We start from the raw sequence: 15,892 nt of genomic DNA, 5'->3' as shown, positions 1-15,892 counted from the left end.
TTTGCTTCGGAAGACAAATGCGGGACTAAAATAATATGTGTTTCAAAAAATTACATTTAGAAATTATATTAAGAGATTTATTTATTAAAAATTATATTTAGATTATATATAAATACATGTTAGATATTAAAAACAGCGATATTTGTACGTTTCTTAATTAGCCATAGATTCTTGTTTTTCGTTATTTCGATGAATAAATTTGGTGAACTTATCTTGAGGATGAATTACGATGTTTCTTTAATTGATTTTTATCACATATTTATTTTAATAAAAATTTAAACGTGTTTGTTTCCTAAACCAATTGCTTTAAACAATCGGAAGATTATTATCAAATGAAAAATGGAATGTGTGGAATGTAGGAAATAGAATTGATTAAAAATGACAAAATTTGATTGAAATAATTGTTGAGATTTGAGTTGACCGTATCATTTATACGGCGTGTTTATTGTTTACAAAACATGTATACATTCTCACGAGAAATAAACTTGAAGTGTGGGCTATACAATTAAAAAATTATTAAAGTAGTGACTGTGCAAAAAAAATGCGGATCTTTGGTCTCCCCGCGAATCGAAAAGTTCTCTCGCAGCTCACTCTTTTTATATAACTCTATATAATTTATATGGATTATTGTGCGTATATTTAGAACGTTAATTCTAATCACTAATACCTTTCGCAATTCTTTGGCATACACTCGGGATTATAAATCTTGTGCTACAATGAGAAAAAGAAGTCGAAATGTTAGCAAGTATATGTTTTTTTTTCGGTATTTATTGATTTACAAAAAAAATTGATTGTGATGACAGAATGTGTTTCATTTTTTAATTGATTTATTTGCTGAGAATAAAATTTTATTTTGCCATATTTAAATATTTATTCATTAAAAACAAACCTATACGTATATCTCACAAATGAATTTTGAAGCTTTTTTTTCTCAGTGTAACAGTGTAAACAATAAACTGAACGGGAGTTTTCCTCCTTGTTAATTTTAGGACTTGTGCCATTGGTTACGCGTCCGTTTCCGGTGTATGTGTGTATATCTCCCGTAAATTTTTTTATAGATTACGCGTGTCTACTATTTGTATAAATTAGCTATGCGTGTTTAAAGTATAAAATACATTCCTATATCTCACGTATCACCGAGGTCAGCGGAGAGTGTCGACAGATCTGTACAAGCTCGATTTGATCGAATATTAATTGGCGGATAAGCATATTTAATGAATTTTGGTTTTATATTTTGTCTGTTTTCTGCGCGGTGATATAGCACGTGATCGAGAGAAGAAATAAATAGTCTTCATGATTACCTAATGAAGAAATAAATAAATAATCTTAATGATTATCTACCGCAAATAGAGACGAATTTATTTTTTTGCTTTAATTTCGATCGATCAATTTTAATTTCGATTATTATATAAATAGAGCAAGTATGATGTACTTTAAAAATTTATATAAATTTTGAATGTAGAGAATTCATGCTAAAGCTACACTCTCGAGAATTTTCTGCGATCGAGAAACTAGTCAAGTACGAAATATGTACAGATCTCTCGGGAGAGTAAAGCGTTGTATGTCCCGGATGTATGTACATACATCCCCGTATAATCTTACGCTTCAAACGTCTATAATACTGTTGCGTTTCTTATCCACGTCTGCGGAATCGAGATCATTGCCGAGACTACCCACACGGCCACGCAATCCGACACCACCACCACCGCCGCCGCCGCCGCCGCCGACCTGACCGGTCGCTTTGAGCTTCTCTTGCATCTGCGCCAGTATATCTTGCATTCTTCGTATCTGCAAACGTGAATCGATGATAGCGAGTGGTGCAAGAAATTTCTTAAAAATCGAATCGAATTAAATTAACCTTTTCGGGAACACGTAATAATAATATTTAAAGAAAATAAATATTTTAATACGTTAAGTGTTGATAAAACTTTTTTTATCTCTTGACAGGGTTGGGTAAGTTAATATATATTTTTTAACTTAATTAAATTAAAAATTTATAAAATTAATTTACATTAAAAGGTGCTTGAGCAAAACAGTAATTCAATTAAAATTTATATTGAGATCAAATTAAATTAAAATTTGATTTTGGAAAGCGCTATTTATTAAATTAAAAATTCGTATGTTTTGAAAATTATGTTACTTAAAATAATTACAACAGATAATCAAACAAATTTTTAATATCTTATTTGTAAATAATTATAAATTTACATGAAATGACGAAGTATCGTTTTTTTTTATGTGAGAATGTATTGTTTTTTTTATAATTTTTTTTTGTTTTACATAAATTTTTAACTTGGGACAAAAGTTAATAAATTTGTGTTTAAAAAATAACTAATTAAAAATTTTAAAAATTTTTTATCAACCAAGTTGTTATTAAAATTAATTAATCAACTTCTTAAACTTTATTACTTAACTTTTAATTAGTTACTATCCAACCCTGCTGTTTAATAATCTATATAAATAAAATTTTTAATAAAAATTCTCTGAAAAGGTTCAACGACCGTTAAATTGCGTGCTCACCTCCTCATCTTTCTGCAAAAGAAGTCGGTCCGTGTCGGATATACTGTTCTCGAAGTGTGGTCCGGAATCTCTTTTCAGTTTGCTGTAAACAAGAGATGAGAGACCTACTTTTTATCTTTGATTATTCGAGAAGGGGGTTTACAAATAATCTACCAGATGCAATCGAAGCATTAGTTATAGCATGCAACTTTACGAAAGAGTCAATCTGACGTTCATTACGTCAATTTTTACGATGTAGAATTGATACAAAACTATTCTCTGAATTATATGTATGTACCATCACACAAAAATCTAATTCGAAACTATTACTGGCAGATGCTTTTAATAATCATGCAAAGTGTACAGGATATTCGAAAGGATAACAAGCTCTTCAAGGATATCAATGTGACGATAATTAATTTTTTATCATTTTGTTATCATTGTAGGGGAATTTTTGGAAACACAGATTTAAAATAATTGTTATGAAGGCGATACTTTCGAGGCATCCTGTACGCATTGCGAACACGCGATAAACGTGTCCATATATATGTATACCTACTGAAATGCAATATTTATTTACATGCGTAAATACCTCCGTTCCCGGATGGCTTGTTGCGAAATTTGAGAAATACATTGGGCCCGAAAATTCTCGTAGTGAACGTCCTGCGTGACGTCCTTAAGATCCTGCATGTGCGTCGATATTAGCATCGTCCTTAGTTTGACGAAGTCACTGTGCTTCGGGTTCTCGACTATGATCAATCAGAATCGAAATGTTAAAGATCGAGCACTGACACGCGAAGGCCAGAGATACTTTAATGCATTCAATTCCTACTGCTTTCGAATACGTCAATTGCACTGAGAGAAAAATAATGGTTACAATTACCAGTATTTAACTGTAATTCAGTTTCAACTATATATTTTATATTTATAATTGTGTTAACTATGTAAACATTACAGTTACCAATTATTATCAGAGTTTGATAGGTTAATATATTTTTTTAAATTAAGTTAAAGTTAATAGCTTATAAAATTCATTACGTTAAAAATTTCATGAACAAAAAACTAATTAGTTAAAAGTTACGTTAAATTTAAATAAAGTTAAATTAAAAGTTAATTTTGAATAGCATTATTCATTAAAGCATTAAATCAGAAATTTGCTAATTTTTGAAGCTTATTCAAAACAGTTTAATATGCATCATCAAACCAATTTGATAAATTTATTTATACTTTTTTGTAAATTAAGTTTATATTAAATAATAAAGAATTTTGTTTAGAAATATTATTTTTTTATGTGGGAATGTATTTTTTCCTTCATAATTTTTTCTCTTTTACATAGATAAATTTTTAACTTGGGGGAAAAAAGTTGCTAAATTAAAGTTTATGTTTAAAAAATAGCTAAATAAAGTTAAAAGTTATTATTAACTTTGTAACCTCATTATTTAACTTTTTAACTAGTTACTATCCAATTCTGATTATTACTGTGTAAATAGTAATAGTTGTAATAGTAAATAGTTTGCAAATATTTACAAAATAGCTGTATTGACTATAATTGTGATTACTTTTGTTACTTTATTACTTTACAGAAATGTTAATTTTATTTTTACCTTTCATATCTCGACATTTTACGAGATTTAAATATTTGAAATTATCATAATTTATAGTAATTTATATAGAATAACAAAAAATTTTTGGTAAAATTTTTTTATAGTTGGTAGAACTATGAACACAATATTATTTAACATTATTATAGCAGCGATAATTATAAAAATGTTCCTATAGTCATAATTATTTTACTATGCAATTTAGAATTATCACAAATACCAAGTACTTTTCTCTCAGTATGATGATATTCGCGAAAGACTTGGGCTTCAGAGAGACTCTTTTATGAATTAAATTCCCAATTGCTTTTGATTCGGCTTTTGCTTTATAATCTAATTGAAAAGCCGGAATTCTTATACAATAGAAGGTATCGAGAATATTAAATCTTCCTGTTCTGAATCGACGATTCTTTTGACATCGCTGCACCAGAATGATTATTATCTTAATTCTTTCAAATGATTAGCGCATATTTATCTAATAATGATAATTAAATCGTATTTTTCGACTAGATCGAGCAAATTTTGTTGCGTACGTGGATTTACAGTTGCGCGAGTGTTTTCAAAATTTTTTACACGTTATTAAAAATTTCGTTTTTTCAACGGTTATACTTACCTAGCTCGTGAAATCAGTGCAATCGGTAAATATTAATTTTACGTAAATAAAAGTTCACCTTCCACTACACCCCACGGATACTGCCGGCCACGAACTTTCCTCCCGGCAACCTCCAGCACCGTCGAACTTCCGACGACTGCGAACGGTATACAAGCCTTCAGCTCCTTATCCTGTTGCTTGAACTCTTCATCCTCGTCGCTGTCACAATCCGGGAATTGATATATCTGTACGAGAATACGAAAATTAATTTATCGTGGGGATGAGCAATGTTGCAAAATATTATTGAGATAATTACGAAAATTGCGTTATTTCATACACACAAAAAAAAAGAACGAAAAAAGCTTTTTGCATGCCTGAATCTCATGTTCCTCGATGTCTGCCAAGATACGCTCCTTCAGCTTTTTCACCTCGTGAGTGGTTAAGGTGTCTGCTTTCGCTATCACGGGAACGACGTTAACTTTCCGATGTAAACGCCTTAGCACCTCGAGATCAATTTGCCGGAGGCTATAAAGGAATGACCGGTATCAAAGTTGGAATTGTAATTGAGTTTGATTATAATTGTTCGATATTACTGCGGAGGTAAAATCATTTTTAAGCCTGTGCATTAGAATAAAATTAGAATAAATGGAGATTATCACATACCCATGGCCGTACGGTGGTATAAAGTACAGGCAGCAGTGTACCCTGTTATCTTGAATATTTTTCCTATTTAATCCGCTTTCGTCCGTGAAATATTGGCGAAACTGCTCGTCGATATAAGCCGAGCATGCTTTCCACGTATCCTCGCAATTTACCGAATCGCCGAATCCTTGAACGGTATCGTTACTTATAGAATTTTTTTATCATTTACAATCGTATCATTAACATACGAAATCAGGCATAAAAAAAAAGAAGTGTTTAATTTGAGGATATTAAAATGTTTTTTTTCTGCTTTCGTTTTTTAAATGCTTAAAAATACTTTAGCTTTAAATAATATTTATATATTTAAGACACTGACGTTTATTTCTACCAATGTAAATTATCCTTGATCTCGATTTAACTTTATCCTTTTTAATTGGGACTAAAAAAAAGAAGATAAAATGTTAAACCGAGACCGAAGTTAATCTGCACTGATGGAACATGAAACGTTTAAAAGCTTTATTCAAAGCTGTTAAAGATTTCAGTTTTAAACGTTTTAAATCTAAACACTATTTAAAATTGAGACATTTTCAAGCATTTAAAAAAACGGAGATAGAAATAGAAATAATTGCAGAGAAAAAAATTTAGTATCAAATTAACAATCTTTGTTTCACATATAAACAAGAATATAAAATCTTGGAAGAATTTATAATCTTAAACAGACATAATTTGCTCACGTCGAGAAAATTTTTCGAAGAAGATTTATATTCTTGCTTATATATGACAAACAATGATTGTTGATTAATTTTTTTCTGTGTGCAATATCTTAAAATTAAACACTTTTTTGAATGAAGTTTACAAAAAAATCTCTGCCATTTATCCAACACTTTTAAGAAATCATTATTTACAAAAATTTAATTAGTTTTACGCGTCTATTGAATATACAGATAGTATATTGTTTAACTTTAAAAGATGAATAACTCGGCGACACTTCTCACCTGGCGTATCTACGATCGTTAGGCGGAGCCGAACGCCACGCTCTTCTATATCCATTGTCTTTTTCTCGATAGAGGTGGTTTTAGCCACTCGCTCTGAAAGTGAACGATGAACATTTATCGACTCCTCGTCAAGATCGGGATGGACGATTTACGTTCTCGCGAACGTAAGCTGATCAAGTATTTTTCGCGTGGCGACTATCCTAGTGGCGCTACGTTTCCTCCCTCCTCCATCGCCGTTAAACGGTGTCATTGTTATTTGGATTGACCGCGCGTGATTTCAATCGAGAGACAGGGGAGAGGGGAATGGGGGAGGGGAGGGGGGGCAAACAGGTTTGATTAAAGGGTAATCCACTTCTTGAGGACATCGCTTTGAGATTCAGGGGGGATCAATAAATAAAAATCACACGCACCCGCCGCATCCGGAATTCGCCGGTCTTTATACAGGTCCCCGAGGAAGAGGCTGTTTATGAGCGTCGACTTGCCGAGACCGGTCTCACCCAATACCATCAGGGTGAACTCGAAGCCCCTCTTCACCGATTTTCGGTGCACTTGCTCCGGCAGCGTCGCGAAGCCGATATAATCCCTGTCTTGCTGAGCGAAACAAACGGTCGTTAATATCGCCATATAATCGGTAAATCTCGCCATTTTTTTTTTTTCTTTTTTATAGAAGCAAGCATTCAACAATTAATAAAATACGTTGCATACTTATATATGTTTAAATACAAAACTTGTAATACATAAAACCTCGTGCGTCGCAATTGCGTTTTGATCTCGGTCGCTGACTCATTGACCATCGTAGGTGCGACACATTCGATCGGCGTCGACGAACGCTGCGTTTTCTATATAATTTACATCGCGGCGAGACGAGCCGGTTTCCCGACTCGGGGGCGAAAAAAAAAAGACGATTTCGCGGCGGGCTGTTGAGCATGCGACAATTTTTACTTCGATAAAACGTTTTTACGTACCACCGGACATTATGGCAGCGTCTAGGGGCGCTTCCGTGCGACGACGAGCATAACGACAGCGAAATGTCGACCAAACGCACTAAGGCCGAGGGCGGCTCGCGCTCATGAATGCCTCTCTTCGTCCGGCCTCGACTTGCGCTGGCGCACTGTCGACCGGCCGATCAATAGTCGGTCGCGCTCCTATGATGCATTCCGGGCTGCACGCCGTGAAGAGGTTAAGTCGAGTGCCGGGGCGTGCGTGTAGAATAAATAGCAACGTTATCAACGTCCGCCGTCTCGTTGTAACAGTTAGACGGACGGAAGAACGGAAATGATCGTCCGACATCGGTTAAGCTTGACGCAATGACGCGCTGACGATGATGCACGCTGCGTCGATCATCGCTCGTTGCATTGCATCCACGCCCGGCAAAGTGCAAGAAAAAAAAAATATTGTCCGATACGGCGGTGTCCCTTATCGCGGCGACGTGTGCGTGCCGATCGAATTTAGATTGAGTTCCTCGAAGAGATACTAACGAGATCGCTATACCAATCCTCTCTCCCCCTCTCGCGGTGTAATTACTTACGATTTCGTTAACGAACGCTTTAAACGAATGCAGATGATTTATTTGTATTCGCGCGCGCACGCCGAATAAATTAAACAATCCGACGCGTTAACGTTTAGCGTAATTTCAGGTCTCTCTCTCTCTCTCTCTCTCTCTCTCTCTCTCTCGCCGCGAGGACACATGATGAATTTTCGGATTTACCGGATTTGCCAACAATCGCCCATAATTATTCGTAATGACCTGTAAAAGCGCCTGACGACACGAGATTTATTACATTTCCGCGCTTCGTTTGACTACAATTTCGAGTAATTAATTATTATTAATTATTTCCCGCGTTGGCGTTACTTTTCAGCGATAACAAATTATTCGGTTATTTTAACTGTGAGAGAGAGAGGGGAATCGTTTCACTAATATAATAGTCAAAACGCAGAGAGTTTAATACAAAAATTAATTTATTACAAAATGTGAAATAACAATCCGTCGTATAAAAGAGGCTCTTGAGATTGCGTAAGTATTTGAGATTCTTCGTTTTCATCGTTCGGCCTTATTTTTCATAAACGTCATTGCGTCGTTAACGTCGTCCTTAGAGCCCAGGAAAATGGGCGATCTCTGATGAATGCTCTCCGGCACGATGTCCAGAATATCAATTTTTCCGTTTGTCGCCAGACCGCCGGCTTCCTTGACTAAGAAGGCCATCGGTATGCACTCGTACAGAAGTCGTAGCTGGAATTACGACAAGTTATTTAAGTTGACTTTCGATTTAATTTGATTCGATCCGTTGCATTCACGACGTTTTAATGCGCGAAATATATGGCACAGACGCGGAGCATTTAAATAGCGTATTGTTACTAATGCATATGTAACAACATGATAAACTGAAGTGTAATAATAACAAGTTAATTATCGATAAACACGTTCTCTTGAAATTCTGACCCCGGTATCGCTCTTCTGATGGAGGGCTGCAATCGCGTTGTTTACCGTAGCGAGTATTGCGCGAAAGCCCGATAATGTTTCGTGGAAATTTACGTAGAAATCGCCGATGTTGCCGTGTGCGTCAGTCCAAGTTCAAATCGAATATCGGAGCTTAGATGAAATAATTTCCAAAGTCCGATACTTTCCTGCGCGTTTATCGGATGGACGGTAACGTAAACGTCTGTTTGCAAGGCAAAGTTGCCCGAGCGAGTTATTTCATTACTCAATCCGCTCGCGATGATAAGCGGGAGATCAGAATGTTGGGTAATAATTGCAGCGAAAAAGAGAGGGAGGGAGAGACTCGGGGAAGGAAACGCGAAGATAAATGGGATGTGTAACGCGAGATACAACGCGTTGTAATACACGGTTATCGCTCTTCCATCTGTCTCGATCTATCTTGTTCCTCGCCGGTATGAAATAGTTTTGATAAAAAGTTGGCAAGTCGTCATGCAATTACCTTGCCGTTGGGACTGCTCTTGCTCGCGGGATACAAGAAGATACCGCCGTACTTAATCGTTCGATGTACGTCAGCTACCATCGAGCCCACGTATCTGGCACTGTAGGGCTTTCCAGTTGCGGGATATTTCTTGGAATGTACGTACTCCTTGATGGACGAGTCCCACGTGCTCTCGTTACCCTCGTTAATACTGCAAATAATCATGCGTGATTTCAATAACGATCGAGTCTCCCGAAAGATGTAATTTTGCCTATGAAAAATTGACGTGCTAAAAAAAAGAAAAAAAAAGAAAAAAGAGCGTGTTTAATTTCAAGATATTGAAACGTTTCATTTCGGTTTCCATTTTTTAAATACTTAAAAACGTTTTAGTTTTAAAACACTAAAGCTGTTTCAGCTTTAAACGAGCTTTCGAGTGTTTTAAATCTAAACGCCATTTAAAATTAAAACATTTTTAAATATTCAAGAAACGGAGAAATAAAACATTTTAACGTTTTAAAATTAAATACTACTTTTTTAAATGCATATCCAATCGACACGGTGTGTAACTGATAAATAATTTGGGAATAATACTTTATTATAACAAATACAATGAGAGAAATTGCTTGGTAGGATCAACTAATGTTTGGTTGAAATAGTGATGAAATTAATTTTGTAGTTACTGGTATCGAAAATTTACAATTAGTTACATTTAACAAAACTTTTTGTAATTTTTTGTATGAAAATAATTATTTGGTTAAGGCTACAAATTGTTTGGTCAAAACAACTATATATATTTAGTAATTATAACTATCCAAACGTTAGTTGATTTTACCAAAAATTTCTTACAATGTATTTCGTGACATTTATATCATAATTACTTGCATCTATTGTTTTCTTTTAAGTAACATAAATATGTAAATGGTGCATATTATTTACACAACTACATGATGCTTCAGTATGTAAAATTTGAACATTGGAATTATATAAATGTAATACAAAACGGTAGTAATTAATTATAATAAGATAATATAAATATGCCAGCATTATTACTTTTAGAAAAGAGCGAAATGACAATGTAACTACAACATTGCTGCTGCAATTTTCACATTATATAAAACGTGATACTGAAACTTACAGCTATTACATAGCGAACACATAACTGTGTCGACTGGATATGGACTATCCTATCATCGAATTCAGCGTATGATAATGCTGACTATATCTGACTATATCTGTTTTCGTAATCCTTCGAAAGCGTGTGACAGCTCTTCGATGCATTTACTCGCGATACGGATGTGGAGAAGCCGTTAGCTTCTCGAAGCTGTATGTCGCGTATATCTCATCCCGTAGCTTTCGTTTCTTTTTGTTGTCTTTCCCCGCGCTGTTTTTTTCCCTCCCTTTTTATCATACCTATATATATTGCCTCTGTCGGGCATACGCATGTTCCTCTCGGTGAGTATAAATTCCCCGATGGCCGGATCGTACATGAATCCATTAACGCCGTGACCGATCGAGAGCACTATCATAGTCGCCGAGCCGTATAGAGCGTATCCGGCTGCGACCAAGTTCCGTCCCGGTTGCAGTGCGGCCTGCAGCGTGGATTCCTCGGATTGTTCGGGTTTTTTATAAATTCCGAAGATCGAGCCCACCGAGACGAGGCAGTCGATGTTGGAGGAGCCGTCGAGCGGGTCGAAGCACACGACGTATTTGCCGCTCTTCTCCGTTTCCACCTCGATGGCGTTCTGATTCTCCTCGCTCACGAGCACGCACGTGGTGAAGGAGGACGTCAGCATGTTGATGAAGAGCTCGTTGCTCAGGACGTCCAGCTTCTTGACTTCCTCGCCCTGAACGTTGGTATTGCCGGCGATGCCGTACCTGATAAAGTCGTGTGCGTTTAACAGCTGATTAATATAACCTAGCGAGCATAGCATAGCCGATCCGATCAGTTGTGGCTGGCGATAAACATAAAGTACTTTTTAGTATCTACTTGTGCACTGAAAGAAAAAATTCCTAAATTTTAGTAAATATTTATTCGAATATTATTAATGAAATATTTACTTACGGTACATAAATATTTAGTTTATACTAAGAAAAAACGATACTTAAATTAATGATTTTTGATATATTTATACATTTAGTAAATATGTATATTCATTATACATATAATTTTATTAATACTATTCAAATAAATATTTATTAAAATTTAGTAATTTTTCCCTCGGTGTGTGATAATCATATTAAATATTAGTTAAGATAAGAATTTTTTGAAAATAAATATTTTTTTTACAATACTCTATATTATTAGTGCACTTGCGTCTTAATGCACTCTTGATTTCATAATAAGATGTAGACAGAAATTCTTGGACTTTGAACATTTAGATATTGAATCTTATCTAAAGAGAAACTAAAGACTTAAAACTTTCAAGAGTTTACTTGAGTTTCGAGTAATACTTGAAACAATTAAAATTTTTGTATAATAGTTTTGAAATTAGAAGAGGAATTTAAGAAAAGAAACCACTTGAACAAATGCCACAATGTCTTTTGCAACATTTACATAGTAAACATATTAACGTTACCTTTTTATTCAGGAAATAAATTATAGAATCGTTAAAAATGTAGATGACCTTTATCTATTCAATAGACAATTATTCAGCAGATGCAAAAGTATGTATGTGAAGTTAGCATATCAATTGTCAGCATATCAAAAAAAAAGTGGAGTTCTCTTTGCATACAACCGAGTTCTATAGTTCCTGATAAGTTATAACAATAGTTCTGGTCATTTAGCATAAATAAATGGAAGTTGAGTAATAATATGCTAACTTCGCGCGAAGTCAGCATATCATACAATATTTTCAAAATTTAAACCAATGAATTTTATAGTTTTTGACGAGTTCTATAGTTCTAAAACATAGTTCTGACCATTAACTATCTCTAAATAATTAATAACAATTATTATCAGCATATCGTCCGTGCTAGAGTGATATGCTATGCTCCTGCGACAAGTTCTCGGCTCGTTCGAGATTTTAAACAATAGTTCTAAATCCCCTGACGATAGTTCCGTACAGTTCTGACAATTAACAATCTCCAAATAATTATTAATAATTATTATCAGCATATCGCCCGTGCTAGAGTGATATGCTATACTCCTGCGACAAGTTCTCGGCTCGTTCGAGATTTTAAACAATAGTTCTAAATCCCCTGACGATAGTTCCGGATAGTTCTGACAATTAACAATCTCCAAATAATTATTAATAATTATTATCAGCATATCGCCCGTGCTAGAGTGATATGCTATGCTCCTGCGACAAGTTCTCGGCTCGTTCGAGATTTTAAACAATAGTTCTAAATCCCCTGACGATAGTTCCGTACAGTTCTGACAATTAACAATCTCCAAATAATTATTAATTATTATCAGCATATCGCCCGTGTTAGAGTGATATGTTATACTCCTGCGACAAGTTCTCGGCTCTTAATAATTATTAATAATTATTTGGAGATTATTAATTGTCAGAACTGTACGGAACTATCGTCAGGGGATTTAGAACTAATGTTTAAAATCTTGAACGAGCCGAGAACTTGTCGCAGGAGCATAGCATATCACTCTAGCACGGGCGATATGCTGATAATAATTGTTATTAATTATTTAGAGATAGTTAATGGTCAGAACTATGTTTTAGAACTATAGAACTCGTCAAAAACTATAAAATTCATTGGTTTAAATTTTGAAAATATTATATGATATGCTGACTTCGCGCGAAGTTAGCATATCATTACTCAACTTCCGTTTATTTATGCTAAATGACCAGAACTATTGTTATAACTTATCAGGAACTATAGAACTCGGTTGTATGCAAAGAGAACTCCACTTTTTTTTTGATATGCTGACAATTGATATGCTAACTTCACATACATTGTAAAAGTCAAGATAAAAGTTATTGATTGCATAATCCAGGATTTAGTGTTTTATAGGTAAATCTAATCCAACGTTCTAATTCAAGGCGTTAGATTATTGATAGGGAAAGTTTGTTTCGGAACTTGATAGAGAGCGACCAGTCATGAAATTGTTTTATTCATGTCTGTGTAGCGCGCACCACAGGCACCGCAATAATGGGAAATCATTTATATGTTATTTACATGCAAGGTTACAGAATCGTCAGGGCGTAGAGATTAATGTTTACTGGCGTGTATTGGCAGCTTGAGCACGACCGTAAATGCACGAGACTATACTGCCGCCGAATACATTTGAATAAAATAGAGACACGCGCCGGTCGAGAGCAAACGTTAGCCTCATAGTTACGACACTACGGAGACTTCACACCTACACACTGCACCACGTATCAGTGCGAATCGGGCTAAACTCCTGACCGTTTTGTGTGCCGGGGAGGGAGGGGGTGAACATGTAAAATCGCATAAACTGCTGTAGCTATAATGGTACGAAAATCTTCTGTGTGTTTGTTACGAAGTGATCTTGTAACTTACATCGCCGTGACTCGCAAGATATTTGTGTAATGCAAAACGTATAGTCGTAAAAACAGCGTAGTTTCGGAATCATGCAGATTACAAATTATAATTGGATTAATTTGAATATCTTCGTAAAGTGTCTCTATCTCGGCTATTTAAATGTCCCATTAGGGTCTCTACCCAGTTTATCAGATCGCGAAACGTTTTCCATTTCTCTCGCGCTGCTTTTTTTTCGCCCATTCGGCTGCGCAGAAAGCGACGAGTCGCACATTCCATGCACGCGTTTTACGGTCGCGTTTCTTTTTTTTCTTTCCTCGCAAACGTTAACAAGACTAGGGTCTGAATTCATAGTCCGTGTTTCTGAGATCTCGAGATCAGTCTGTCTTCGTTGCGCGTACTACGTTTTATCATACGCGAAACGAAGACGGAAAGATTGATCTCGAGATCTAAGAGACGCCTATGAATTCGAACCTAGCTTTCGTCCCAAGCCAATTGCAGAAGCGACACACACACACACACACACACACACACACGCACGCACGCACGCACACACACGCGCGCGCGCACGCACACACACACACACCCACCCACACACACGCGCGCGCGCGCGCGTTTACTCACATGTTAGCGATACCGGCCTTCCTTACGGCCGAGCTGACGGCTTTTACGGCGGTCTGTATGCTGTTGAGCAGCTGCGTGAGATCGCCGGTAGCCGTTGGCACTTTACGCTGCTCCGCCAATACGAATCTCGTTAGTGTCATGCAGTCCGAATCCATGATCGTGTTTTTCGATGTCATCGTCGGCCGGTAGATTTTTTCGTGCGGCTGCGGCGACGGCGGGCGGAACGTGAGGAGGTAGAAGACGCGAGAGAACGAGGCTGTCCCGGCGGAGACTGAAACCGACGATTTTGCGGCGCTACGTTATATAAGGCCCCGGGGCGACGGCTAGTCGGCGACGCGTCGTTATCGCAGCAGTGAAAGCGGTATTGGTGTTCGAGTTTCCGAGCTCGCTCTAGCGAGCTTCTTCTATACGAGTTGTACTATTTTACGATAGGCGCGCGACTGTGAAAGACGATACGCGCGCTTTGATAAATGCGCTCGCTCATCGGGCGTTTAGGTGACGCGAGTTGCTCCGTAAGGTGGAAAACGAGATGTTCTTACTTATTATTTAATATTTGCCACGTAAATATCTGCAAAGTGATACGACCGATACGCGGATTTGCATTTGTGCGGCTCATATTATGTAAAATGAAACGTGTAATCGGTAATCGAGTTTATTTTTGGACGGTTTAAAGTCAATTCTCGCACTGAAAATATAAACTACTATTGATTCACTTTTTCACGTTTTTCTCGCTTTACAAATTTATTTTATTAATTCATTGAAGCGCAGATAAATTTTATATTCTTAATATATATATATATGTGTAAAATTTTGTTAAATTTAATGTGCAGTTAGTCACGCGTTGGTTTATAAAAGTATAAAATTCTTCGAAAACCCGATAATCGCACAATATAAGCGAATAGTGACGTAGTTAATACGCAAATTTTATTCGACATTAATTTCGTTTCGCGTTGTCGGTTTTCTCGCGTTTTACCTTATCCAGCTTTCTTTTTCCGCGCATTATTTTTCATCTCTGTAACATATGTAAATATATTCGTTTCTGCCACGTATGTGTTGTCTTGCGAACGAAAACTACGAGATAGGCGTAAAAAAAAAAGAAAAAAATATTGCAGATTTACACGTGCAGTATTCTATTATCCTGCTATATTATCGGGGTCAACCGGAACTGGGTCGCTTTAAGATTCGTTTTGCCGATTATGCATTATCTTTCCACGTGGGAACGTGAAGTGTCGCACGTCATACGACGCACGCAAGAATGATTTTATTGCTTTCCGTTGCAAAGCGTTGTAAAGCGTAAATTGATTTTCGTAAACATATGTATGTATGTACATACAGGGAGCATCTTGGAATCCCAACCCGCTTCAAACGTCGAAAGCACTGTTATGCGGTTAATTCTACCTCAAATTAATTCCTGAATGCGTCTCGCGATAGATGAGGCCGATAATGTAGCTTTGTTGCAAATGTTATTACGCTGTGCGGTATAATTAACCGAACCATAGTCGACACTTTTTTTGGAACCTGAGTAAACAAAGTATTTTGCGATGAATTTTTTCGCCGAAAACGAATTCA

General features: G+C 36.1%; 3 protein-coding genes across 5 annotated transcripts in view; 1 reads left to right on the top strand and 2 right to left on the bottom strand.

Moving 5' to 3' along the window:
- LOC105199392 (glutamate-gated chloride channel) overlaps positions 1 to 15,892 on the top strand; it is a 73,060-nt gene that overhangs the window by 1,264 nt on the left and 55,904 nt on the right. The window lies entirely within an intron of this gene.
- LOC105199390 (septin-2) lies at positions 405 to 8,070 on the bottom strand. Of its 3 annotated transcripts, none has more exons than XM_011166477.3 (9): positions 7,292 to 8,070; positions 6,737 to 6,917; positions 6,327 to 6,419; positions 5,353 to 5,518; positions 5,064 to 5,214; positions 4,769 to 4,934; positions 3,080 to 3,248; positions 2,521 to 2,602; positions 405 to 1,788 (listed from the first exon to the last, which is right to left on the bottom strand). In XM_011166477.3, exons 2-9 carry the CDS (start codon positions 6,831 to 6,833, stop codon positions 1,606 to 1,608), a joined length of 1,107 nt encoding a protein of 368 aa, XP_011164779.2. In that variant the 5' UTR covers positions 6,834 to 6,917; positions 7,292 to 8,070; the 3' UTR covers positions 405 to 1,605. The 3 variants fall into 3 exon arrangements, with proteins under 3 accessions (XP_011164779.2, XP_011164777.2, XP_011164778.2); XM_011166475.3 differs by having other exon boundaries at positions 6,737 to 6,913; XM_011166476.3 differs by having other exon boundaries at positions 3,092 to 3,248; positions 6,737 to 6,913.
- LOC105198274 (fructose-1,6-bisphosphatase 1) lies at positions 8,268 to 14,689 on the bottom strand. Its single transcript, XM_026133876.2, has 4 exons — positions 14,324 to 14,689; positions 10,652 to 11,116; positions 9,263 to 9,452; positions 8,268 to 8,556 (listed from the first exon to the last, which is right to left on the bottom strand). Exons 1-4 carry the CDS (start codon positions 14,497 to 14,499, stop codon positions 8,365 to 8,367), a joined length of 1,023 nt encoding a protein of 340 aa, XP_025989661.1. The 5' UTR covers positions 14,500 to 14,689; the 3' UTR covers positions 8,268 to 8,364.

Source organism: Solenopsis invicta, chromosome 3 (assembly GCF_016802725.1).
Source record: "Solenopsis invicta isolate M01_SB chromosome 3, UNIL_Sinv_3.0, whole genome shotgun sequence".
In the NCBI taxonomy this organism is placed as follows: domain Eukaryota; kingdom Metazoa; phylum Arthropoda; class Insecta; order Hymenoptera; family Formicidae; genus Solenopsis; species Solenopsis invicta.
This window is presented reverse-complemented; position numbering and strand designations above follow the sequence as displayed.

Coding starts and splice junctions, on each gene's coding strand:
- LOC105199390 (XM_011166475.3), bottom strand. Junction 5,215..5,352: donor ATACCACCGTACGGCCATGG/GTATGTGATAAT, acceptor ATTCCTTTATAG/CCTCCGGCAAATTGATCTCG. Junction 4,935..5,063: donor TCGAGGAACATGAGATTCAG/GCATGCAAAAAG, acceptor ATTCTCGTACAG/ATATATCAATTCCCGGATTG.
- LOC105198274 (XM_026133876.2), bottom strand. CDS start 14,499: ATGACATCGAAAAACACGATCATGGATTCGGACTGCATGACACTAACG. Junction 11,117..14,323: donor AAGGCCGGTATCGCTAACAT/GTGAGTAAACGC, acceptor CGACTTTATCAG/GTACGGCATCGCCGGCAATA. Junction 8,557..9,262: donor AGAGCAGTCCCAACGGCAAG/GTAATTGCATGA, acceptor TCGTAATTCCAG/CTACGACTTCTGTACGAGTG.